This window comes from Bos indicus x Bos taurus, chromosome 2, assembly GCF_003369695.1.
Source record: "Bos indicus x Bos taurus breed Angus x Brahman F1 hybrid chromosome 2, Bos_hybrid_MaternalHap_v2.0, whole genome shotgun sequence".
Taxonomy (NCBI): domain Eukaryota; kingdom Metazoa; phylum Chordata; class Mammalia; order Artiodactyla; family Bovidae; genus Bos; species Bos indicus x Bos taurus.
In genome coordinates, this window is record NC_040077.1 from 79404354 (window position 1) to 79429537 (window position 25184).

Sequence of the window (25184 nt, forward strand, 5' to 3'; positions counted from 1 at the left end):
ACTTTCCTGAAAAGGGAGAAATTTGTCCTAAGTGGTACATAAAGGTTCTGTGCTTATAAAACATCATACCAGAAATACTCTTAAAACACACAAACATCCCTTTACCAGGATCTACTCAGTGACTTCTTATAATGATCAAATACATAGAAATACAAACATAACCAGCTAGGCAGGGCATTTATCTGTTGTACTTCATTCCCTGGAGAAATACACTCTTGATGTTTATTATGAAAAAACTTGATATTTCCTAGATACAAGTACTGCAGACAGGGAGATGAGAATGGTCATATTTGCTATGAGGCCAGAATTCAAGCTTATACCACCATTCCCTGATAGCTCAAACAACAGTTGAATCTAACCTGCCCATTTACGTCTAACCTAGTGATTCTTCTATTATACTGTTTTTTTTTCCCCCAGCACTCAATGCCTTTTAAGAGGGTCACAGCTTTCTGGCTTAGAGCATCTTTGGAGAAAAAAAAATGGCAGCTTTTTGTGTGGGTGCAATAACTTCTTAGGAAGTAATACCTCACCTCATCAAGGAGGTGTAGGTTTTAGATGCTGCTATGGAGACAACAGTCACATTTTACATGTATTTTAAAATTAAAAACACATTATAGCAGTATTGAAATTCATTTTAAAATACCAAATTATTTCTGCACTTGGAGGCAGCTATGGTGGTCACCAAGACCAAAGGATTTTCATTTGTTTATGGTACTCATTATGACTTCTCTCAGTAATGTTTCTTCTCTCATCTCCTCCACTAACCTACCTTAATCAGGGTAAGAGAAGGCAACACTTAGGAAAACGATATTGGTCTTATTTAAAAATAAGGAGTGACATTTTTATGTTTAAACATAAGATGAGAAAAACATCAAACCTACAGACAATGCCAGCAATGTTTAAAATCTTTACACCAGATATTATTTTTAACAGACTATAAGTTTAATACTTTAAAAAAGTAAACAAAATCTCTGGACATGCAGGAAAATGAAACTATGCCAAAGCATTTTTAGAGGGCAAAAATATACCAAATAGCTAAATAGCAGGAATTACAAACACCTTTTTAAACTGCTGTCTTCTTTGTTCCTTTATCATTTTAATTTAAAAAGTCAATGCAAACTCAGGTTCATGTCAATCATCTTATGTAAAAACTGAGAGGAGGTTTTAATTTGTTTAATAAAGTACCATGTGCGTATTATATTTAATGTAATACACATACTTTAAAATAGACCTCAAGAAAACTTTATCCCCACCAGAAAAATACAGTATTTACATAAAAATATGATTGTGGTGGTGATAGCAGAAAAATATGATTCAGCTGCAGACAGCTGTTTGTGAAAGTTATCTAGAAGACCTCTATCAAACCTACTCCCCAAACCACTTCTGTGTATGTCAGTGCTAGGGAAGGGGCAAGGTAAGAAACACAACACTTCACAAAACATCATCCAGTCCAAAACAGATCTAGAAAAAGCACAAGAGAGATAGTGGAACCATCTGTAATGTATTTGTGAGAGATACACATTTGCCAGTGAAAATTACCCAATTCTCAAGGCAGTTACACAGGATGAGTTTTCAAATTATTGGATTCTCATAATCTCCACCTAATGATTTGTCAATTACTAGTTTTTCTTCTCAATTTTAAAATTTTTACTAAACAATAAAGACAAGTGAACCCACTTATGAAACATGCATTAAATTTCTGAGTTTGTTTACATCTACAATTAATTTCAACTTTTTGAAAAAATAATAGGATTTGCCTTAAGAGAGCTGTTAATAGTTTGGCTCCCTTGATAGAACTGTGAAGACAGTTTCATTTACTAACTTCAATTTCATGATGAAGGCAGAATATATTCAACTTTGGTATTAAAGCTGAAATGGAAGATACTACTCATGAATTTGTAAAGTTTACTTCCTTCTATTGATATTAGCCAGCATCATAAAGCCATACCAAAAGCTAATTCTCCCAAGAAAGAGAATCTTTAGTTTTCAATGGCCAGTGTGGAAAATATAATAACACACATAACTTTTATCCTCTGCCCAGATACAGGACAGCTTTGCACTATTTCACAGGCAAGCCACTGGCAAACTTGAGGCTATATTTAAAGCAGAGAGAACAAATAAGAATAACCATGTGATCTATCCAACCACCTGTAACAATTTGGGCCCTGACTATGCATAGCATCTACTACATGCTGCTAAATGTCTCACCTTTCCTAAAGGACTCTCATTCTAGTCCTGATGATTTTGGTGTACCAGGATGTTTTTCATCTAAACCCTCTATGTGGAGAAGGCCTTTCAATTTTACCTTCAATAAGATGCATGAAGCCCTTCAGAGTAACAGATGTTTCTGAATTAGGGAAAAATCCACTTGCTATCAACAGGTTGCAGCAAATTTCTTGGCCTTTCTTTAGATTCCCTAGAAACACAGGATGTGAGGGAACACAGTAGCAGAAGGGAATCACAGGTGGGAAGGAAAAATGTCTCCAGAGAAGATGAGAAAATTCATGCTCTAGACCGCATTCATCTGTAAGAGAGAAAATGTAATGACATTACTACACTGGTCCTGTAAAACGCAGACTCATAGCTAACATTCCTTGTGTGTCCTACAGTAGAAAGACATCCCCCAGCAAAAAACCACCATGGGATTAGAGGGCCTGCAGCATGTGCCATCCGTTTTCCTAGCCTAATCGAGACCTTTTATACCACCTAAGCTGATGGATTATTACTCTGCAGCCTACCGGCTTAATTCTGTCAATTCATCCAGGCTGAATAAAGCTTTCTGCTGTTGGGCAAGTCTGGGGACTGAGCAATGTGGCAAATCTGCTCATGCAAAACAAGGGTGAAGCAGTGCTGAGCTGCACGCCAGAGGGAGAGATGAACCTGGGGAAAATGATGTATTTTCCTTAAAGGCCACTCAGTAGGAATAACAGATGAAGGAGTTTCAGGTACTGGCTAGACAAGCAGAAGGCTTAGGAACTCCTCCCCTAGCCGTGCCTCTGGCCCAGCTGCCTCCAATAGGGCCGTTCGTAGACCCAGAACTGCTCATCCACAGGACACAGCCTGAAACAAACATCCCCCCTCACGTCTATGCTGGGCCCTCCCCTTACTCCAGGTGCTCTCAACCGGGGTGATTCTGTCCTCCGGCAACACCTGGAGACATTCTGCATTGGCATGACTGGGTGTGGGGGTGTGGGCTACTGACATCTAGTGAAGAGAGGCCACAAATGCTGCTATCCATTCTGCAATGCACAGGACAGCCCCACCCAGGGAATCATTCACCAACCCCCCCCCCACCAAAACACCAACAGCAACACAGCTTTAGACTACATAACCCTTGAAAACAGTCCTTTTATTTTTTTTAATCCCAAGTAGTCAATAGTGGGTGGTACATTGTGGGTTCCTAGGAAAATATTTTGGATTGAAAAGCACAATGAAGTTTTAGCCCCTATGTTTCAATCTGAGAGTAAAAATATGTAAAGACGGTGGTCTTTGGAGAGACAGAGAGAAAGCAAGTGGGCATGGATCCAAATCCTGTTACTGTGTCTTACTAGCTGTGTGATCAAGCCATGTTCCTTCACCTCCAAATCCCAAGCTCCTCATCTATTTGAAGAAGAGTCCCTAACAGACTTGTTGTTGAAAGGGTTAAATTATACAGCATATATAGAATACTTAGTATGTGCTATGTGCTTAGTCATGTCTGACTCTGTAATCCCATGAGCTGTAGCCCACCAGGCTCCTCTGTCCATGGGGATTCTCCAGGCAAGAATACTGGAGTGAGTTGCCATGTCCTCCTCCAGGGGATCTTCCCAACCCAGGGATCGAACCCAGGTCTCCCGCTTTGTGGGCAGATTCTTTACCAGCTGAGCTACCAGGGAAGCCCAAGAATACTGGAATGGGTAGTCTATTCCTTCTCCAGGGGATCTTCCCAACCCAGGTGTCAAACCAGGATCTGTTGCATTGCAGGTGGATTCTTTACCATCTGAGCCACCAGGGAAGCCCAGAAGAATGCTTAGTATAGTCAATGGAAAATAGCAGACAATTAATAAATGTTCCTACTAATATCAGCATTGCCCAAAGGCCTCCAGGAGAGGAGCCTGGTTCTCATGAAGTCCTGGAGGGAAAAATTTACTGTACAGGAAAGCCAGACTAAACAAATACTGCAGTCAGGCTACAGAGAACACTGGTGCTCTGTCTCAGGAGGCTGCAGTCCTCCGGCTCTGGAGCAGCACCAGGCGTCAGCTCCAGTGCCTGCTGCTCCAGAGAGACAACCCCCAGACACACCCGAACACCAGCCAGCTCCATGAAAGGTCTATTTCAGAGCATACGCCCTAACTCCCAAGACTGGACACTAGAAGGAAATCAGGCCATGGCGGAGGACAATTTGGGACAGACAAGGTGGAGTCCAGCCAATTCGGAGACAGAATCTAACTTTTATTTTGTCTCACCAGTGCTGTGCCCATATTAGAGCCTGTTTTAGCTCTTAAATCTTCCATGGGTTTAATCCGGAGATTTGTATGTGTGCGTATGTGCAAAAATAGATTTTATTCTACAAATGAAATGAACAAAATCACCTGGAATAGAATGGATGGCTCCTGGGCAGGGGGAGAGGGGATCCAGAGCCATAAAACCATTTCCTAGTATTTATTTAAAGTAAATAGCTCCCACTGTTATTATTCCCAGAGCACAGAGAAGCAGAGAAAGCAGTCATGCTGCATGCACAGATGGAGGGGACTAATCCATCTTATTTTCTCAAGGTCACAGGGGATAATGGTGTGACAGAGGTGGAGTGCAGATTTCCAAATAACAAACACAAGCCTCTCCCCCAAAGGTTACGCTGCCTTCATCTTAATAAACCAGAATAGCACACACTCAGTGTCAAGTGCAAACAGCTTCCCTGGGGTCCAGGTTTTAAATGAATCATAGATGAGCTTTCTAGGTGAGGGGGTCTCAGGAGAGTAGACAAGAACATGCAGTCCAGAGGCACCCCAGGGGGATTCAAATATTCATTCCCTCATTTACTGACTACCTGATCTTAGGCAAATTTGTTAATTTTGGAGAAACTTTTTGTTTACATCTGTAAAGTAGGAAAAATAATAATATCTAACTCAGAAGATCGGTGTGAGGACTAAGTTTCTACCAGTAGCATGCCCGGTACACAGAAAGAGCTTAACAAGTGTCACCTATTAATAGTGATGAAGACCATGATGATGCAACCTGCTCGGGAACAACAAACAAACACACGGTTGCTGGGTTCTGTCCATTGGTCTTACAATTTCTGAACAGGGCTTTACAGTTATTCCAGTTTTGTGCTGGGCTCACAGAGCACTTCAGAGCAGAGTGGGGAGCTACATTCCAACAGAGAATGCAACCTTATACATGTAAAAGTTTCGTTTTTCATTTGCTAATAGAACTATTTTGCTATTACACTACCTAAGCATTTTTCCAAGTAATTTTTTTTTCAGCCTCAACAATCAGGAGGGTGTAAGAAAGCACAGTCTCTAAAGATTTTAGCCCATACTTCTGCAAGTGAGGGAAAAAGATAAGGTTACATGCCAGAAACTTAAGTCTAAACAGATACTACTGATGACACACAAATGCCTTCCCTGAACTCAAGGATTTGTGACCCTGAATGTCGGAAGATGGCACCCTCTCAACCGGCATCTGCTCCCTCCTCCGCTTAATGCAGTCTGTGCCAGGACCACCCTCCCCCTCACCACCCCTCAACCCCCGATCCCTGGCCTGGGGCACACAGCGATAAAGACAGACTGGGGATGACTCAGAGAGATTTTTTTTTTAATTAAGAAAATTTTAAAAAATGAACTGGAATAGCTTCATGTGGAAAAGAGCTTAAAATTAAACAGCATCAGGAAACATCCAGCCAATAAAAAAATAAAATTTTTAAGAGATAAGATTTCAGATTTCAGGCAGACAATACTCGTTGACACTCTGAAAAACATTCTCCCAAAGAAAGAATCACTCTTTTGGTGGACAGCCCGGTTCTTATCCTTATACTGACAATCATGACAGTATTTCATTTATAGTATTCATGACTGTATTTCATTCCTTGAACTTTTGACTCTTGACAAGCCCTTCCCAGCTCCAGGTGTGAGCGGCACAAGTTAGCTCTCAAACATAAAGCAGGTGAAAGTGTTTCGTTGTGGCTCGCCAAATCTCTACAAAGATTGCAACTACCAAGCGTTAGTCTCCCTTCCTAAAAATAACACCTCTTCACTCAGACACAGGGCTGAAACAACAGGCCAAAGGAAAACATTTTCTTATCAGGAAAATCTTAGTTCCTTTATATATGAGATTTCTACATGGATAACTTTAAAAGGCAGAGGGTGAATTTTTAAATGTTTGAAATATTATTTTGGGGAAGGTGCTGAATTCCAGAAATAAAGATCTTGGTGACAATGTAGGTTGTTTAAACACAGCAGGCTCCAAGTTGTCACAGCTTATCTAGAAAACATCCTTCTGGGCCCTTCCGAGAGCTCACAGACAGGCCCAGGGTTGGCCAAGCGCCTTCCTGGCCTCGGAGAGCCAACACTGAGATCGTCCCTGCGTGCTGGTACTCACCATATCGAATTCTACAGAGCCCACCATCCGAGACACCTCGTCAAACTCCTCAGGAGACATGGGAAGAAGGTTGTCTGTGGTCTGAAGTCGAGAAGGGTGACTAAAATGGGGGAGAAAGAAACAGGAAATGTTGACATCTAAATTGTGGAAGCAGTACCACCAGCTTGGCCATTTCATCTCTGGCCCGTGTCATCACTTCAGTTTTTTATTTCAAGAGAAGTATGTGCACTTGTAAGATACATTTGAAAAAGCAAGGATCTCAAGAGGTTCATGTCCCCAGCCCGGCCCCTCATGAAGCACGTTGGACTCTGGATATGTGAGCGAGAAATAGCCAGTCTGGGTCCTGTACCGCTTCTGCCTGGGTAAACCTGGGTGCGAGCGTGTGCAGCGTGTCGCCTACCCTGGCCCAAGAAGCGCCAGAGGAAATGTCTGGGGAGTCCCTCATCCCTACCTTGAGGTTTGTATGCAGATAAAGCTGCTCCAGAGGGTTTTTACATGAAGGCTACATCCATTCACCCCAAGACAGTGCTGCAGGCCAAATAACTGACAATGACTTTTCCAAAATTTTTTCTACCTTTTACAAAATGAAACAACAAAATAAAAGCAAGCGGACAAAAAAAAAAAGGTATCTCAATCATTACTTTGGCCTTTTCTACATTAAAAAGAACTGCTTTCCCACTCTCATCAATTTTTGTTCATTTTATTTACACTCTTTCAAAATATCAGTTTGGGGAGAACTTATATACCTTAAATACAACCTTGTTTTGGGTTTGTTTGTTTTTGTTTTTGTTTTTAATAAAGGCAGTGAAACGCTGACAGGGAGTGACACAAAATCTCTAATTAGGATCTCTCCAACAAGTCCAACTGTGATGATGACAGCAACAATTACAATGGAAAAGCAAAGAACAAGCATCTTCAACAGGCCCCAGCCAGGACAGGGGGCTTGTTTGAGGATTTTAAACATGCCACTCTTCTGTGTTCACTTACACTTCAGACACAGAAATCAATTCAGTCTTGATGTATCCTGTTCCTTTAGGGCCATCAAGTTCCATAGGCTCTGGGGCTAGAAGCAAACACATCGTGGACACTTTCCGTTAGCAGATATCACACAAGAACAATCAACTGCAACGTCCCTGCTGGCTCAGTGGTAAAGACCCCTGAGGATCCCACATGGTGAGGAGCAACTAAGCCCATGCGCCACAACTAATAAGCCTGTGCTCTAGAGCCTGGGAGCCGCAACTACTGAGCCCACGCACCCTAGAGCCCATGCTATGCAAAAAGAGAAGCCACCACAATGAGAAGACCATGCGTTGCAACTGGAGAAAAGCCTGAGCAGCAGCAAAGACCCAGCACAGCCAAAAATAAATTAAAAAAAAGAACAATCAACTTTTTCTTTGATCAAGACTGGATTTGTTTTCCTTGACAGTCAGCTAAGATTCCCTGCCTGCGTCACCTGAAATTGTGGTATGGATGCAGAAACAACGAGAAGAAAAGGGGAGGTACGTTCTTCTGTGCTGAACATAGACAAGATGGGAGAGACGTTTCTTTCCAAGGCCCGAAGTCCTACAGAAGTTGCATCTGGTTTATGGTCCTGGCCTGGCTGGTGTCATAGACACATCAGTCAAGGTGAGCTGCGGGCATCTTCTCCCCAAGTAATTGTGTTAATACTCAAATAACTGATCCTGAAAAACCATTAACTCTGTTGGCATGTTCTAAAGCAGGTGAGTCTAATTTCCCCTTTCTCAAATACAGTCGAGGGAAGACTGAGCAGTGGAAGACCTGTGTGCTAAGCCTAGACCTGCTCTCAGTGAGGAGGAGACCTAGTAACTTACTGGGTCACTGTGCAGGGACCACTTCTCTTCACCCAGGCCTCCGCTTGCTCAATTTCAGGTATGGGTTGACATAAATCAAGTGACCATCAAAGGTCCTTTTATCCCTTCCACTCAGAAAAAGTAAAAAATGTAACAAACACAGAAGACCAGAAATGGACTTTTCCAACACCCCTAAAATGAAAAATCATTTGCTCCTTTCTAACTCTCTGTATCAGGCCAAACAATGTAGCACGTGTCAACTGTACTATGTTTTGAAGGCCTACTTTTACCAATTCAAAAGGAGGGGGTGCCCTGTACTTACAAGAAGGCAAGGGCAGTGTGGAGGAGTAGGATTAAAGCCTGTCTGCAAACCTCTGGACAAGATGAAGGGAGAACATGACCATGGCGAAAACTAGGCTGTGCTATGACTCAGCAGGCAACTCCTGTGCACTCTCCTCACTTACCTTCCTTTGGCCTGGAGTAGTATTTTCCAAAGGCATGGTCTTTATCAATATTTGGATACAGAAACTTCAGGGGATTCTCTGGAATATTTTCAGCAGCCATGACTTTATAATTACGAATAATGTCAGGAAAAGTAACCGCAGAAAGTTCTTTCTTTGTGTAGGGTTCAACCGCGTGGAAGTAAGGTTCTAAAAGGAAGAAAAGTCAAGTGAGTCCCATGGAATAGCCCAGAACAACAGAGGAAAGAAACAAAACACTGCAGAGTTTATGGATTTAACAGAACCTGGTAAGAACTAAACATAATCTAGGAGTTTCATCACAGCGTGTGTAACTGATTCATTTCTAAATAAATTAACCTTTCATTAAGACAGGAAAAACAAAGGCCATCATCACTCTCAATAACATTGCATTTGTCATTATTTGCTTAGATTTGTAAATCTAGTCAAAAAAATTTTACTAGACACCCATAAAATAACTAATTACTACTTGGGTCTTCTTGGCTCAAGCCACAGATTAGGTTAACAGAAAAGCTCACTTTCTTTTCATATTGAAAAATGAAAATAAACAATGACAATACAAGGAAAACTTTTTAAACAAACCAAAAATGGACCCTATTTGCTATCTTTTTCTATAATTCTGAATGCAAAATCACCCAAACTTTAATTTGCTCCTAGTCTTAGTTCCAGACTTCACTGAATTCCTGCTTCCTAACTGTTTCAGGATCTCACTTTGGGGCTCATATTCCAGAGGTCAGGTGCTCTAGGGACTCTGCTCTTGAACTTCAGACCAAAGCTGGTGCTGCCCGGCTAAGACTGCCCAGTTGTCAGCGGTGTGCATCTCTGCCCGCTTTGCTAGCTCCATCTCTCCGCAAAGCTCCAGAAAGAACCACCAGGGGAGAAGCAGAAAAGGCAGGCTCTGCCCCTACTGTCCCCCTCCCTGGGCTCTACTCCAGGCTCTCTTGTTTTTCACCAGAAAAAAAAATACATAGAACTAGAAAAGCATCCCATCTTATCGCATCTTCTAACTGAAAGCAGAAGTCACTGGAATAGTTCAGTTTTCCCTCCAATCCTTCAAACAGAGCAAACTAGAAGTAACAGGAAAAAGTCACCAGTTTGTCTTTAACCTTTTTTCATCTCCACCAAAACATGTTTCTTATTCCCCAGAAACCTGTTTTGTATACTTAGGTTTTCGAAACTGTTTTGCCATGGATGAACTGCATCAGATAGAAACCCAAGATAGACCCCATATAAACGTGCGCATGCTCTGTCTGAAGGCAGGGTGGAGAACCAGTCCCAGGACCCCCTCAAACAACCAGCCCTCATCCTAGCACATCCACACGTGATTCCCCTCAGTGGGTCTGGAAGCTTATGCCTGCACACGATGGGTTTCCTCCCAACAACTAGCTGCCAGTCATAGGGACTCACATTCTTCACCTACAGGTATCAAACCTCAACAAGAGGAAAGAATGTGACCTTGTCTTTTAAACAACCATTATGTGCACAACAGGTTCTATGCAAAGAGTCCCACAAACTCTTGGGTATGCAATAAATTCCTATTAGGGAAGCTCAACTGGGGTGGGCTACAGGAGCTGCAATTTTATGTCACAGGCTCATTATTTGTATGAGCTGATCTGCAGTAGAGGAAGGGCTTGCACCTGTGGGTCGAATGGGGGTGTGTGCAGGAACCCTGGCTTACCACCTCCATTTTGGGACCGTTCCACCCACGTGAACGTGATCGCCCCTTCCCGGCAGCTCTCGCTGAAGCGCAGCAGGAACGTCCCAGGCTGTTGGTCCTTCAGCAGGGCTCGCTCTCGCTCCTTGCTAATAAAGCCCACGATACACCTGGATGCGGAAAGGGATCAACGGAGGCACTCTGAGGTTCGGTCATGATTCTATAATTTTCCTGCTCATTTACCAACCAAGATGACTACAACGTGACACAAGAACACAGGATAAAAATGTATCGACTATTTTAGATGCTTTAAAACTATTTCATTGACACTTCAGGAATCATTTCAGTCATACGTATATATGCTTAACTCCCCCAAAAGCTCATTAACCTGGTGCCAACAGATGATCAATAAATACTTTCTGGATTAATGAGCCTTTCATTTTCACTTGGTGATTGAAAATGTCTGAATTTATCTTTTACAGTGAAGAGGAAGGCTCAGACGATCCATTTTCATATTCTTAACTTCTGACCAAGTTAAGAATCTCTTTGCTGAAATCTCAACTGACCCTGGGAATAAATTAGAAACAATTTACTGAGTTGGGCTTCCCTGGTGGCTCAGTTGGTAAAGAACTGCCTGCAATGGAGAAGACGCATGTTCGATCCCTGGGTCAAAAAGCCCTCTAGAGAAGGGAATAACAACCCACTCCAGTGTTCTTGCCTGGGAAACACCATGGACAGAGGAGTCTGGTGGGCTACAGTCTATGGGGTCATGAAGAGTCAGACACAACTGAGCGACTAACACTTTAAACTTACTGTGTTAAAAACAGCTTTTTCTTCCTTACTGGGAGGCAATAAAGAAGATGCTCAAGAAATTTTTGTACAATGAATGCATGCATAGCACTCAGGGTTTTTAAACTCAGCTTTGAAAATGGGGATATGTGTATACCCGTGGCTGATTCATGTTGAGGTTTGACAGAAAACAGAATTCTGTAAAGCAATTATCCTTCAATAAAACATTAATTAATTAAAAAATACATATATGTTTATTATGGAAGTATAAGTTTAATCTTATGAGGGCCCACTAATGAATCCCTGAAGGGATAGCCTGTAAGCGTGTTTCAGTGGGATGCTCACAAGTCTCACCAAATAATGAAGTCTGTCTTGGTCAGGACTATCTCTGCCTTGCAGTAACGGAGTCTGTGCTCAACATATGCTTCAAAAATACATCTATCTGTGGTCCTTACCCATCATTCCAGAGAGCAAGCAGGTGTTTTTTAATGAGTTCAAGGATGCTTTCGATCCAAAGCCAGAACGGAAAATTTTTATCATTTATATTTTCCTGCCAAGTAAATAGATGCACACATTAGAAACCAAGAAATCCCAAACTCTGACTTCTCCTGTCTCCTCCTACCCTTGGGTTTTAGTTTGCAAAGACTGCCCAGCTGCCAAAGCTAGCATTGTCTCCTACAGAGCCGTCCCTCCCCTTCTTATCGGCTTTCAGACACCCAGCTCTCCACATCCTGAGCCAGACTCTGCTTCCCTCTCCAAACATTAGTGACCTAGCCAGGGCATGACCCCCTGGGTGATCACAGTGGCTTCCCACTGCTGAACTCCAGTAGCTCGAGCTTGTCAGCACTGTCTGGTGACCCTCACGGGGTCGATTACCACCCCCCTGAACTGGGCCCCTGCTTGAGTAGGCTCGGGGACGGTCATCTGGCCCATGGGCTGTCCACACCAGCACAGAGCACACGTTACTCACGGACGGGGCTAACATGCTGCCAAGCCAGGGCCCAGTGTGAGCAAACAGAGGACTCATTTAGGATGTGAGAGAATGTTATCACACAGACAGGTGCTTCCTGTCAGACTCACACTTGGAGCCTAACCTTCGCGCTGAAGGAAAGTAAACAACTTGTCCTAGGGGTTCCATGGGCTAGAGGAACCTGCCAAAGCAAGCATGGCGCAGCCAGCACCTTGTTGAGAAATCCAAGAACCCTACAGAGAGCAGAAAGCACTCAGAGTGTAAATCCGAGACAGCACCCACCTTACAGAACCTTGTCCATGGAATCAGACCATCGGGGCCGGCGTTGGGGCCTAAACAAATAAAAACAAGGTTTTTCAGGAACTGGGAATCAATTCTGAAGCTTTGGCTGGGCTGATGGCTCTTGTATTTGCTCTCAAAGAGCCAACACTCAACCAAGGCAGGGTGGATGTACACGGTCAGGAGTCTCAGATCCTAACTGCCTGTGCTTTCTGGAGAAGCCTAGGGTGGTCCCTCCTTGTGCAATGGCACTTGCCGTCCTCCCTCTCCTTTCTTACCAGGCTCCTCTCCCAGTGACCCTGCAGTTTTTTTTTCAAGTGCAAACTAAGACCAAGAATCACTTGCAGGTGATCGATTTAACTGACACAACTTTATAGGCTTATTTTAGATATTAATTAGGTATTTCCCTCAGCCCTCCTCCAAATCAGGCTCAGGGAGGCAAATCAAAAGGCAAGTGAGAGAAATGAAAGGGGAAGGAAGCCTAGGGGTCACCTCCTACACAAACCAAAGCAGCTGAGCCATGAGAAGTGGTGAGACTGACACCGCTCTTCACAGAGAATCGCAGATAAGCCATTACAGGCAGGAAGGGTATCTGTCTTAACTCTCAGCAAACAAGGGATGGAATAAGGTGACTTCTTACTTTTTCCAAAATGCACAAGACCCCCACTGTGACAGCTACATGGCCAAGAGAGGGCACTGCTGAGAGCTATCCAGGTTAGGAAAAGTCTACTGATGCCTGCAGGACATGCAGCTCTGCTGTATAGAAAGCAAATCTGGAAAAAAAGCCATCTGTGGATTTAGAAAAAAAAATAGTTCAGATATTCCCATTCATTGAAGATCTGACCTTGAGACTGATGGGTCTTAGATTTGCTTAGTGTAGAAGACTAATAAATCCATGACATTAGCTACTGAAAGGGAATTCTCTACCTTGGCCTGGACCCTGCCCATCAGGCGATGCTGATCATGGGTGTCCCCTAATGTGGACAGTGTCTCCTCCCATTTGGGCCACCTGACCTAAGAGACCTGGGTGTGTGTTGTGGGGTGGGTGGCCCCAGGACCTGATTCTTACAATGCTGGGGGCTTACTTTTTTCTCCCCAAGGTTAATCAGACTTCATCTTTCTCAGACTTCACCTTTCTCCAAGAATTTATTTTAGCCACAACTAATATATTTTACATAACTCAGAAATCTTTCCCTTAGGAGCCTTGCTCAGAAATGTTAATATGAGATAATGGGAAAATGATTCATTTAAATCTTCTATCAAGTCGGCATCTCCTTCTAAAGTGAGGCATCACTCTCTCTTACCTATAATAAATGGCAGTTGGAAACGCCAATAGATTCCTAACACACTCCTAACTTGAAGATGAAGAGCAAAGGGGGGAAAGGAGAAGTCAAGATATTTTTTATGAATTTTGATTGTTGGTTACATAAAAAGTGAATATGCTCATACCAAGAAGCTTCTCCCCCAGCATGTTCAGCTGGTCCACATTGAGACCTCTTTTGGTGACAGAAGAAAACTGCCAACTCAGCACCTCTGAAAGCTGAGACCATCGTGCACAAGGTGGGTTCAGGAAGAAGGACAGATTCTAGAGAGAAAACACCGAGAAGCTAAAAGCCACTGATGAGTCACCAGTCACAAGCTCAGCATGGAAACACGGATCTGTGCCAAAGTTTAGTTCTAGTCTATGACACACATATTTTCACAGCAGAAGAAGAGAAATAGTTCTATTTGCAGACTCATATCTGTGCATTTATCTACTCACTAAAATTTAACTCCCGAATCAATACTCGTGGCACTTTGGCATTCATTTGTGGACGTACCCAGGCACAGAGCCGTGAAAACTTTGAGTCGCCAAACATGTATGTTTCCGGTTGAAGTCAAACAAAGCTATGCTCTGCCTTCCTGTTTCAGCTCTCACACTACACCCAGTGTCTTCTTTGAGGTCTGTTGTGGTCTTTGCATTTCTGTAGGTTTTTTTGTTGGTGATTTCATTTTTAAAAATGCCCCTCAAAGGCGAGCTGAAGTGCTGTTTAGTGTTCCTAAATGCCTTAAGGAGCAAATGCACATGATATAGAAGTTTTGTTCAGACTGAGTTATAAAGCTGTTTGCCGTGAGTTCGATGTTAATGAATCAACAAGTATGTTAGATAAGGGATCTTTAAACAAAACAAGGTGATGTATTGATCTGCAGATGCGAGGGTTTTGCCAGAGGCTGACGGGAAACCATACTTCCCTCAGGCACAGTGATTCAGTATCTGCTAAATAGTGCTCACAGTGACTTCAAAGAACGTAAGTACAGTGAATAACTGGAACCAATTGTAACTAATGCACCATGAGTATCCCGCACTCTTAAGAACAGAGCCTGCTTGTTTAGCAAGTGTATACATTTTTAAAAAGGCCTAACACAAAATCATCTGTTGCCCAAGCTTATTCACATGGAAGGAAAATCGTAATTTTTCATTTCTAGTACATACACGTGCTTCTGGAATGCTTCGCTATTCCAGAATTACTCAGCTCCTTAGCAATGAGTTGAGTTGTGCCCACTTTCCCCCCAGCATCTGGCCCATACAGGCTCTTTCAAATATGCAGAACTAGAGCAGGGGGGGTCTTTAAACCCTGGTATGAAAGTGGATGTGTTTTCCTTACCCGGGGTTCTGCCACCAGCATGTTGTACCACAGGATAGAGGCCCAGCCACTTGGGAGCTGGCTGACATTGGAGATCACCACGACGGGTAGAGAGGTCGTCTACAAGATGACAAAGACCTTGAAATCCTCGAATCCCAGAAACAGTACCTGTAGACCACTGTGCAGCCTCAGAGCCTAACAAGGAACCCTATGTATATCTGCATATATTTTATTCTTGAAAATTAAGAATGTAAAGGTACAGTCTTTGGTTTTTAGTTGAAGTTATCTTTGACATATATTTTCAATTAAGAAATAAATGTCAGAGCTTCATATAAAAAATTAACACAGGACATCTCAACTGGAACACTTGGAGCTTCCCTTGTGGCTCAGCTGGTAAAGAATCCACCTGCAATGTGGGAGACCTGGGTTCGATCCCTAGGTTGGGAAGATCCCCTGGAGAAGGGAAAGGCTATCCACTCCAGTTTCCTGGCCTGGAGAATTCCACGGACTGTATAGTCCAAGGGGTCGCAAAGATTCTGACACAACTGAGCAACTTTCACTTCAGACAAAGGTTAACTTAGTTCTCTAGCAGACTGAACCATTAAATTAGCATTGAGACAGTATGGCTGAAAACAGCAATTTTTTCTTGGCAATTAGATAAGTATGTCTAAAATAAAAATACGTGTATCAGTTTAAAGTACAAATAAAGTTTCCCATTTCTGGAACATGTAAGTCTTACCTCAAGGTCAATGACCAAACCAGGCTGGCACAACTGGGTTTCAAAACTAAGGGAGTGAAGCTCTTCAGTGACGATGAGAGGACCCTTGCAAAAGAAAATGGAAAAAAAAAAAAGAATACAGTGATTAGTTCACTGATCCTGCAATTAGTAAGAAATTACTAAGCATTTTAACAAGCTCCAGAAAGCAGGAGCCCAATCAGGCACAATTTAGAAGATTCTAGCTTTTAATAATCTATCCCAGATTTAATTATCCCGAGTATCTGTCGGTAGGGAAATAGCAACTTCTAATGAGTTTATTCACAACCTAAGGCTTCCCGGCCCTCAGTCCCCTCTGCCCACCATGGACCCGCCTGGCCTGGGCTGCACACTTCAGGCTGACAAGGGGTGGAAAGTGTACACATGTTCCAAGTGTGATTATCTACCAGGAGAACGGATTTGCATAAGCCTGGCAGGTTATAAAGTGCTTTGGTTGGTTTGGGTAGAAAGGTTATTGTGTTCCAAGTGCCTTCATACACATTATCTAATGTGAGCCTCACAACAACCTTAGAACCAGAAAGGTGTGACTCCATTCCTGCTCCTGGGAGAGGAAATTAAGTCCCTAGTTGGTCACTGAGAGTCAAGATCCAAAAATGAGGCCTGGTCAGGCCCAGGCGGGCACCTGTCCCACGGCTCCACACGCCCTCTGCTGGTTGTGGAAGGGAAGGACAGAGTGCTAGGCAGGCACAAAGAACAAAATCTGACCAAACCAAAGCAACTCCAGCCATTCTGTCCTCTGCCCATGGTTCATATCTGAATGCATCCCAAACATAGCTCTTCAAGGACAAGCTGTGACGAGGGGGCTGACAGAAGGATAATGGCACTGGACAGGGCACACACAGTTTTCGGCAGGGCAGTCATGAAGCTGGCCTCTGACTCTAGCTCTGACAATGACTCCCTGTGCACGCTTAGCTAACTCCTGCAAACTTCCTGTGGTCCAATTTCCTCACCAGTGAAATGTGAGTAACACAGTAGCCCACTGTACCTATTCGCTGGGCTGTTGGTGAGGGTCCAGAAAATTCATGTGCAGAATCCCTTGACAACCAGAAACCACAAGCACAGAGTGGTTCTACTGTTATCACACATACACCACGTCCCAGAGCTTGTCTGCTGCTCTCACCTGCGGGTCTTCCCACTGCTCACCGCTCTGTGAGCTGTCCCTGGCCAGCCAGGACCACCAGGGCCATGGAGCCAAGCTCCCTGGACAGAGCTGCTAGTTAAGAGACCAGTCATGACAGAGAAAGACTTACCTCATTAGTTCTGGCACCAGCATTTTTTTGTTCTTTCAGTTGCTACAAAAAAAAATAAAAATCTTAGTAAATAGCTTTATAATAATCCTCAAAGTTGCTACTTCCATCTACAAACCAAAACAAAGTGGAGACTTAGAAAGAAGGAGGTGAAAATATTTTCAGGATGCAGAACAGGAGGGGAAGTGACCGTTGTAGGGGTTTATGAGGTGGAGGGGGAACACCTTTCCCCAGCGTCCTGACACCCTGCAAACACTGCAGGGTTCAGAAGGAGCCAGGGAAGTGGCATGCTGCTCCCTCCTCTGGGCAAGCTTGTCCTGAACCATCCCCATCACCTTCACCAGCTGTGCCATGCTCCCCAGGCTTTGGGCACAGCTTCTCCCACCTCTACTTCCCTTGGCAGAATCTCCCAGACTGGCCCAGTGTCTCAAGCCTCTCAGACCATCCTTTGAAAAGGTCTTCAGTCATGTAGGTTTTAAAGAAGTAACTCGGAGCCCCCGGAACAGCTCTGGACACCCTCAGACTCCCGGTTTGGAGAGAGGCTCTCAATTAAGGTCCAGCTTCCTAACCATGAGTTTGCAGACTCATGAGATGGCTGCCAGTGAGAAAAAGGGTGCCTTGAATCTCCCTGCAGGTTCCAGGCCAGGAAGTGCATAGGGCTCAGCACCAACACATCTGCAGAACACCTGGCAGCCCCGAATCTCCAGGGAGAGAGGGGAGAAGGCACCACCCATATAAACCCCTCTGCTGGTTTCCACTGCCCGGTGCCCAGGCCTACTCCTCTGGAGACAAAGCGCTCGAGACAGTGGTTGCAGGCAAGACCCCAGAAAGGAGATGGTGACAAAGGGACCCAGGAGAGACCCCTGGGGTCTGCCACACTTGGAGTAGGGAAAGCACCAGTCAGGATGTGGGGGAATAACGATCTTCAGGAAAATTCCAAGAGTCTAGAGTGAGTGATCACTGAGGTCATCGAGAGACCACATGCAGAGATCTTGTGTGCACACTGGTTTATGGAATATTTTACTAAGCTCACTTCCCCTCAACGAAGGTATGTCTGAGAGAGAGACAAGCAGAAAGAGAGAGTGAAGAGCCCTGGGATAAGGAGAAGGAGCCAAGGTTCCCAGAGTGCTGCTGAAGTCACCAGCCACAAACTCTAGAAGTCTCTTCCCAGGGAGACTTCCCTCTACATCACATATGGCACAGAGTGCCACTCCATTGCAAATAAGTTCTGATAAGCCAGACACAGCAAAAAAGGGGGAGACAGGTCTCCCTACCAGGTGTCGGAATTCTGCTGCCAGACTCCCGTTGGTGGACTCTTCCATGTTCATCACCTTCGTGTGAGTGCCCAGAATGTTGAACTTCCTAAACCTAGACAACACAGGGAAAGGATACTTAAAAGGCTGGGAACTGTTAAAGCAATGTATAAACAAAGCAGAGAGCAAAACAGAGTGCAAAACGTACCCTTTTACTGTATTTCTCTCATTCACATCTCTGCAAGGAAAAAAAAAATGTAATCATAAATGTGTATTTAAAATATGAAATTTGCATTCACAAACATATAAAAGTATAAGATCAATAACCAATAAATCCATACCTGTGGGTTTTCTTCCCTATCATTCACTCAGTCCCTCAATCAACCCACACCAGCACTGCCAAGCTGTGCTGAGGGACCCTGGACAAGTACACTGGGCCTCACCTTTTCTCTTCTGTACATCCTGCTGGCAGCACTGACCACACAGCACCCCGGGAGGAGGAAACTAGTTAACAGGTAGGGAGAGCACACAGCACACCCTCAGGAATATAAGCCCAAGTTATCACAATGTATGAGCAGCTACTCCCTCTGCAGGAGGCAATGAGCTAAGCCCTGGGGACTGAGCAGAGAGCACTGCTCCAGAACTCAGAGGACCCTCCTAAGAGACAGCTTGAGTTTTATGTTTGCTCTTTATTAGTTTTAATGCTTTCATCAAAGTACCTGAATAGTCAATCATTTGGGGGAACTGCCAAGTTTTAAATCTGAGGTTAAAATTTTGAGAGACCAGAATCTTACATAAGTTGAGCGATAATGTTGTCATATTCTGGACAAATAATGTATGTTAGGGGCAGGTGAAGGTCAGAGACCATTAGTGCACTCCCAGTTAAATGAGTTAGCTTCCTTTCCTGTCCCAACTAGACATTCAATGCTTCTGTGGCTGATAATCACTGTCAGCTATGACAGTGAGCAATTTTCCTGTCAAAACTAAGAAGAAAACTCAGAACTGGAACAGACAGAAAAGACAAAAAAGCAAGAACAAACCGAAAGAGATACTGAGTTAAGCAAACTGTGGCAAAACTGCGGTGGCCACAAAAACCTCTGCAATTCTTCCTTTAAACACACAGAATGTATTTCCTTGTCCCTTGAATTTCAGGGGACTTTGACCTGCTTTTCCAGACACAATGGATGGGAGCAGTGCTGTGTAAGTTCCAAGTCTAGCCTACTAAGCCCAGCATGCTGCTGCTTGGATCCACTTGGAACACCACTGCCATGTGAGAAAGCCCAGGCTGGCCACTCTGACAGCCCCACAGAGAAGGGCCCAGTTATCCCAGCCAAGACCTCAGACAAATAATGAGGTCATGCTAGACCACCCAGCAGCAACCAGGCCAGTTCAGACTAGAAGGACCACCCACAGTCCACAGAATAATAGAAATAATAAGTTTCTGAGTTTAAGCCACTAGGTTTGCAGGTTATCTGTTATGCAGCAAAAGCTAACTGATACACAGAAAAACCAAAGATGGGAGGGAAACAAAGGTACAAACAAAGAGGGCTACAGTTACAGGACCAGAAAGAGAGGAAAGCCAGAGGAAAGGGACTTGGAGTATCATAAACGGTTCTGAAACAGTAAACACATCAACAAAAGCATTAAATATATCAAGGGGGGATGGGAGGGGCTAAGCCATCTTGTTCCTTAATGTAACTGCCTAGGTCACTGCTAGTTTGGGTTCAGGGTCTAAGGACAAAACAGGATAGACCTGCTCCATTTAGACCTCTTGAGAGCCTGCCCATTCCTGGGTCCCTACTGTTCAGAAGAGACAAGTGTAAAGCCAGCAGGCTCCATACATGCCCCCCAAAATGCCATCACTTTCACTCCAGAAACAAGCCCACACTGGCCGAAGAATCACGGTGGCCTGGAGCCTGATCAAGTGCCCCTTCTCTGGGGCTGGCCTAGTTGAGGTGGTAGCTGCTTGGAACAAGCACATATGCATAAAATGCTCTCATACTTTTGTTCATTTGTAGTCTAAAAAGGCACACTGATACCAGCTCTTAGAGAAAGTTCCCAAGACCCAGGAATTACTGATTTAAATCTGCTGGAATCACTAACAAACAGCCCCGCTGCATCAGTCCATGTTTGGTTAACAAAACCAATATTTCAATAGTATATGTATCTTTGATAATATTAGAGATATCTTACTTGTCAAATAAGACTTTGACTTTCAAGTTATAATTCAGCTCTTGCAACTTCACCAGCAGCCTGAAAAGAAAAATAAAAGTCATAATTACTTTTAAAAATTATCTATTATAATTTATTTATTATGCCAATTCCATATTGATGAACATTTCAACAATCCCCACCCCACCCAGTTTTTGGTTATTACAAACAATGGAATTGACATCCCTGTATGTCTACTTGGATTTTTTTTTAACTGTATTTGTAGGATAAATTCCTGGCTGTGAAGTTGCTGGGACAAAACTGTAATATTAAATTCTGACAGCAAGCAACAGATTTTATATTCTCACCAAATGTAGTGAGAGCACCTGCTTCCCCATTTTGCCTCCCCAGTGCTGGGGTTTATCAAAATTTCTATTTTGGGCTAATTCCACAGGTAAAAAAATGGGCTTCCCAGGTGGCTCAGCACTAAAGCATCTGCCTGCCAATGCAGGAGATACAGGTTCAATCCCTGAGTTGGGAAGAGCACCCGGGGAGGAAATGGCAACCCACTCCAGTCTTCCTGCCTGGGAAGTCCCGTGGACAGAGGAGTCCGGTGGGCTACAGTCCATGGGATCACCAAGAGTCGGACACGACTGAGCAACCAAACAACAACTGAGGTAAAAAATAGCAAACTTTACCCTTTACCAAAACTTGTAGCTAATGCTTAACCTGTTGGGAGAAAATAAAAACTCTGACTCATAATCAGGAAAATGAGGGTCATCTCTCTAACCACTCCAGGGCAGTGTGGAAAGATGGAGGGACAGAGCCCTGGGCTGAGACTCCAGTGTGCTTCTGTTCTGATGAGCTAGAGGCCTGGGGAAGAGCCCCTCACTGGCTGGCTCCCTTTAGTCAAGCAGGTGATGGGATGGGATTGCTCCCCTTGCCAGCTTGAGTTCTGGGACCCCGTGGGTGTCAGTCTGGTGCTGGAGCACTGGTAGCCGAGACGCAGCACCTGTGGACCTAAGTCAGCAGCACCGTGGGAAAAAGACTAGGGCCACCTCTGAAGGTAAGGCCAGCTCTTCTGAGTCCAGCTGCTCATCAGTAGAGGAAAAGCTATTAATAAATGAATGCAGCCATGCAACCAAAGAAAGTAAAGCTGGACATCCTCCTATGGAAACATTTCTACAATTTATTACGAAGGAGAAAAATAGTCTGCCGAACAACAGAGAGCAGAACTCTGGTTTCTAAAAATGAAATATATCATGTCATATGTACTTTCGCAAGTCTATGCATGAAAAAACACATGTTTATAAAAGTACAATGTATTTATTTATATATTCATGTAGACATGGACAAAATTCTGGGAGGACTGACACCAGGCTGCTTACTGTGGTAGTTTACAGATATTTAGATCACATACAACTTTGAGAATCTGATGAAAGTTATGAACACACTCACCAGAAAAATGTACCAGTCATTTACACACACTGCATCCATTACAGAGGGAACATAAAGCTCAGGTTATAGACTCATGCTCAAGAGGGGATGAGGCTGCTGGGAACTTTTACTCTCTACCATGTGCAGTTGTGCAATTTTGAATTGCTATTTACAGTAAACATTCATTACACCTATAACTGGAAAAAATTGTGGGGTGTGTGTGTATCCACACATATCTTTGTTATATTTCTAGTTGAATAGAAAAGACTCTTAGATATTCTAAGTAAGAATTCATATTAAAATACCTACTGCAAAAGTACTTCCTCTAAAGCACCCCCCTATATAACCATGTTGTGGCAGGAAGCTGGGGTGCAAACTTTGTGATAGGAGCTGTGGAAAGAAAGTGAAAGTGTTAGTCGATCAGTCATGCCCGACCTTTTAGCGACCCCATGGACTGTAGCCCTTCAGGCTCCTCTGTCCATGGAATTCCCCTGGCAAGAATACTGGGGTGGATTGCCATTTCCTTCTCCAGAGGATCTGCTCGACCCAGATGAACCCAGGTCTCCTGCATTGCAGGGAGATTCTTTACCATCTGAGCCACCAGGAAAGCCCTAAGGAGGTGTGGGGCTTCCATCTTTTCTTTATTACCTCAGCTTCACAGTGAACTGGACTCCAGTCTTCAAGACCAATGGCCTCTGAGGGTGAGTTGGCATGCAGGGCTGTCTTTCCACCACAAATGAGCTGTAAATACCCAGCAAAGGATAAATTAGCATTTCCATTAAAGTTGAGGCGGTAAAAGTTATTTTCCCTAAGGAGGAGAGGGGGCTAGAGGGCACGATCTAAAAAATAGTTGAAAAACTTCTAACCAGTTGGATGAATAAACTGAAGTTTTACCGTCAATAAAGACATCCCCAAGTCTAACAGATGCACTCAACAAAATCAGTAATTGCAAAGACCTGTGACACTCTTCAGCAATGAAAATTCTCAACTGGATTCTCTTCATTTACAAATTTAAGAATCAAATTTGCTCACTGACCAATGTGGTGATCATTTTGTAACATACACAAATATCAAATCACTATTGTTATATAATTAAAACTAATATAATGTTAATATATCAATAATATCTCAATTTAAAAATAAAAAACAGTAACAAAAACAAATTTTACTATAGTTGAAAATGAACCAAGTAGCATACTGCTTACCACCATGCTTTGAAACTTACATTTTAACATCCTTTGGAAAATTGCTATTCTAGTAAAACTGTTTAGCAATATTTATTACCTAATAAACATTTCCAAATATTAATTTTCATTTAAAGAAAAACAATGAGATCTGCACTCCAAAACCCAAGTAAATGTCCTTGATTATTTCAAAATCAAGGTAGAGAGTAAAAGTTGAGTGCATCCATTTCAAAATCCAACATTTGGATATTCCTGTCTGGACATTAGCCACAGGAAACAGAAGACATTTTTATTATGTCAAGTTAGCATTTAAAAACTGCAATATGAACTCTACTCTTCTACTCAGGGCCGTTTATTGACCTACTAAGCACACTGAGAACACCTAGCCCTGGATAAGGCACTACCTAAGGCCCTGGTGGGAGAAGAAGATGACAAAGGCACATCTCTGTCTACGAAGACCTTCCAATTTACAATAAAGATAACAGACATGCATAGATAATGATACAACTGAAATCCAAAACAGGAGAAGAATAAAGAATGAACTATGCAACTCTGGAAGGGAGACAGCGTCTGCCCAGGAAGTCTGGCAAAAGTTTCATGATGGGATATACGCGGAAACATTGAGGATGCAGGTTCTCAATGAGCTACCACAGAAGAAAGCTCTGAGGCAGAGGAAATATTGTTGGGAGAGGCATGGAGAAGCAAATGTCCAGGGTGGGCATGAGGTCAAGTCCGCCTGGAAACGCGGCATGTGTAGCAGCTAATGTGGAATGGCTGGTGAGGGCCAGGCTGTGGAGGTGGGGCTTGGGTGACTGGATCAGGGGCTCGCCTCAGAGTAGCAGGTGATGAAAAATCAAACAGAACTGTGATATGGCAGAGTACAGGGTCAGAGGGACTAGGGAAGAAGGGGCTGGGGCGGTACCATTTGAAAAGCTACTATGTAAGAGTTCAGTAGAGAGCTTGAAATATGATGAGACCACAGAATAGGAAAGAGAGGGCAAATACAAGTTAGACTCAACAGGTCTCGTCACAGACTGGCCAGGGAGAAGGAGACAGGTTACCAGAGTAGGAGGTCACGAGAAAAATGGGCCCTTGGCATAAACAAGGAATTCAGGAAGACCTGAATTCAAGGAAGCCATAAACATTTTTACATATCCTATTAAACCCTTCTAAATTATCTGAATTACCATAAAATTTTCCTCTGGGTAAAATAACTGCAAAAGGTGCAAAAACATCTTGCTCAAGTTACCTCTGAATGAGCTGCTGGAAGAGGCTGAAGGTGCGGTCCCATAAGGCTTGCTTGTTTTTGGTGATGGGGTCATGTTCATAGGTGTATTTCTGTTCCAACTCCTCAAGCTTTTTAAGCTGCTGACGAACCTGCTGCAGACTCTCCGCCACTATGGTGAACCTGGGAAGGTACAAGCCACGGAGTCTTCATCAGAAATAGCCCCAAAGCAGTCTGGATTCAGAGAATCATGGAAACCAACAAGCACTGTTTACAGACAACACGTGATGTTATCTGCCCAGCTCTACAGTGCAGGGAGAAACAGAGATGGACCTAAGGAGAGATGGGGGCGGGGGACATGGAACCTCTGGGGCCTAATGTCTGATAATCTGAGGTGGAGCTGATGTCATAGAAATAAAGTGCATAGTAAATGTAATGTGTTATTGAATCATCCTGAAACTATCCCCCCACCTTGTCTGTGGAGGAACTGTCTTCCAAAAAACCAGCTCCTGGTGCCAAAAGTTTGGGGACTGCTGTCTAGTGAATCTTTGGCTTCAACTGAGTTATGAGATAATTGGGACTTAAAGGCACAGGGTAAAGGGGGCGAGCTGCAGAGGGAGGGGACATGAAAAGACAGACACTCTAGGAGGTGATGTGGCGGCAGTGAGGGGCCCCTGCAGATTTTATATCAGGGCAGTGACACTGTGCAGGGAGGAGCAAGAGGGCAACC

General features: G+C 43.6%; 1 protein-coding gene across 3 annotated transcripts in view; it reads right to left on the reverse strand.

The window, feature by feature from the left end:
• Positions 1 to 1157: 1157 nt before the first annotated feature.
• Positions 1158 to 25184, reverse strand: part of STAT1 (signal transducer and activator of transcription 1) — a 39296-nt gene continuing 15269 nt past the window's right edge. The window contains exons 9-24 of one of the 3 annotated variants that reach the window (XM_027563052.1): positions 24479 to 24637; positions 22694 to 22786; positions 20651 to 20710; positions 18666 to 18695; positions 18479 to 18572; positions 17208 to 17249; positions 15922 to 16005; positions 15204 to 15302; positions 14008 to 14143; positions 12562 to 12611; positions 11765 to 11859; positions 10548 to 10690; positions 8852 to 9037; positions 7564 to 7639; positions 6577 to 6676; positions 1158 to 2524 (exon numbers count right to left, since the gene is read on the reverse strand). In XM_027563052.1, coding sequence (XP_027418853.1) covers positions 2510 to 2524; positions 6577 to 6676; positions 7564 to 7639; positions 8852 to 9037; positions 10548 to 10690; positions 11765 to 11859; positions 12562 to 12611; positions 14008 to 14143; positions 15204 to 15302; positions 15922 to 16005; positions 17208 to 17249; positions 18479 to 18572; positions 18666 to 18695; positions 20651 to 20710; positions 22694 to 22786; positions 24479 to 24637 — 1462 coding nt within the window. In that variant the 3' untranslated portion in view covers positions 1158 to 2509. Of the gene's footprint in view, positions 2525 to 6576; positions 6677 to 7563; positions 7640 to 8851; positions 9038 to 10544; positions 10691 to 11764; positions 11860 to 12561; positions 12612 to 14007; positions 14144 to 15203; positions 15303 to 15921; positions 16006 to 17207; positions 17250 to 18478; positions 18573 to 18665; positions 18696 to 20650; positions 20711 to 22693; positions 22787 to 24478; positions 24638 to 25184 lie in introns of all 3 variants that reach the window. The other 2 variants (XM_027563044.1, XM_027563063.1) reach the window with 2 other exon arrangements.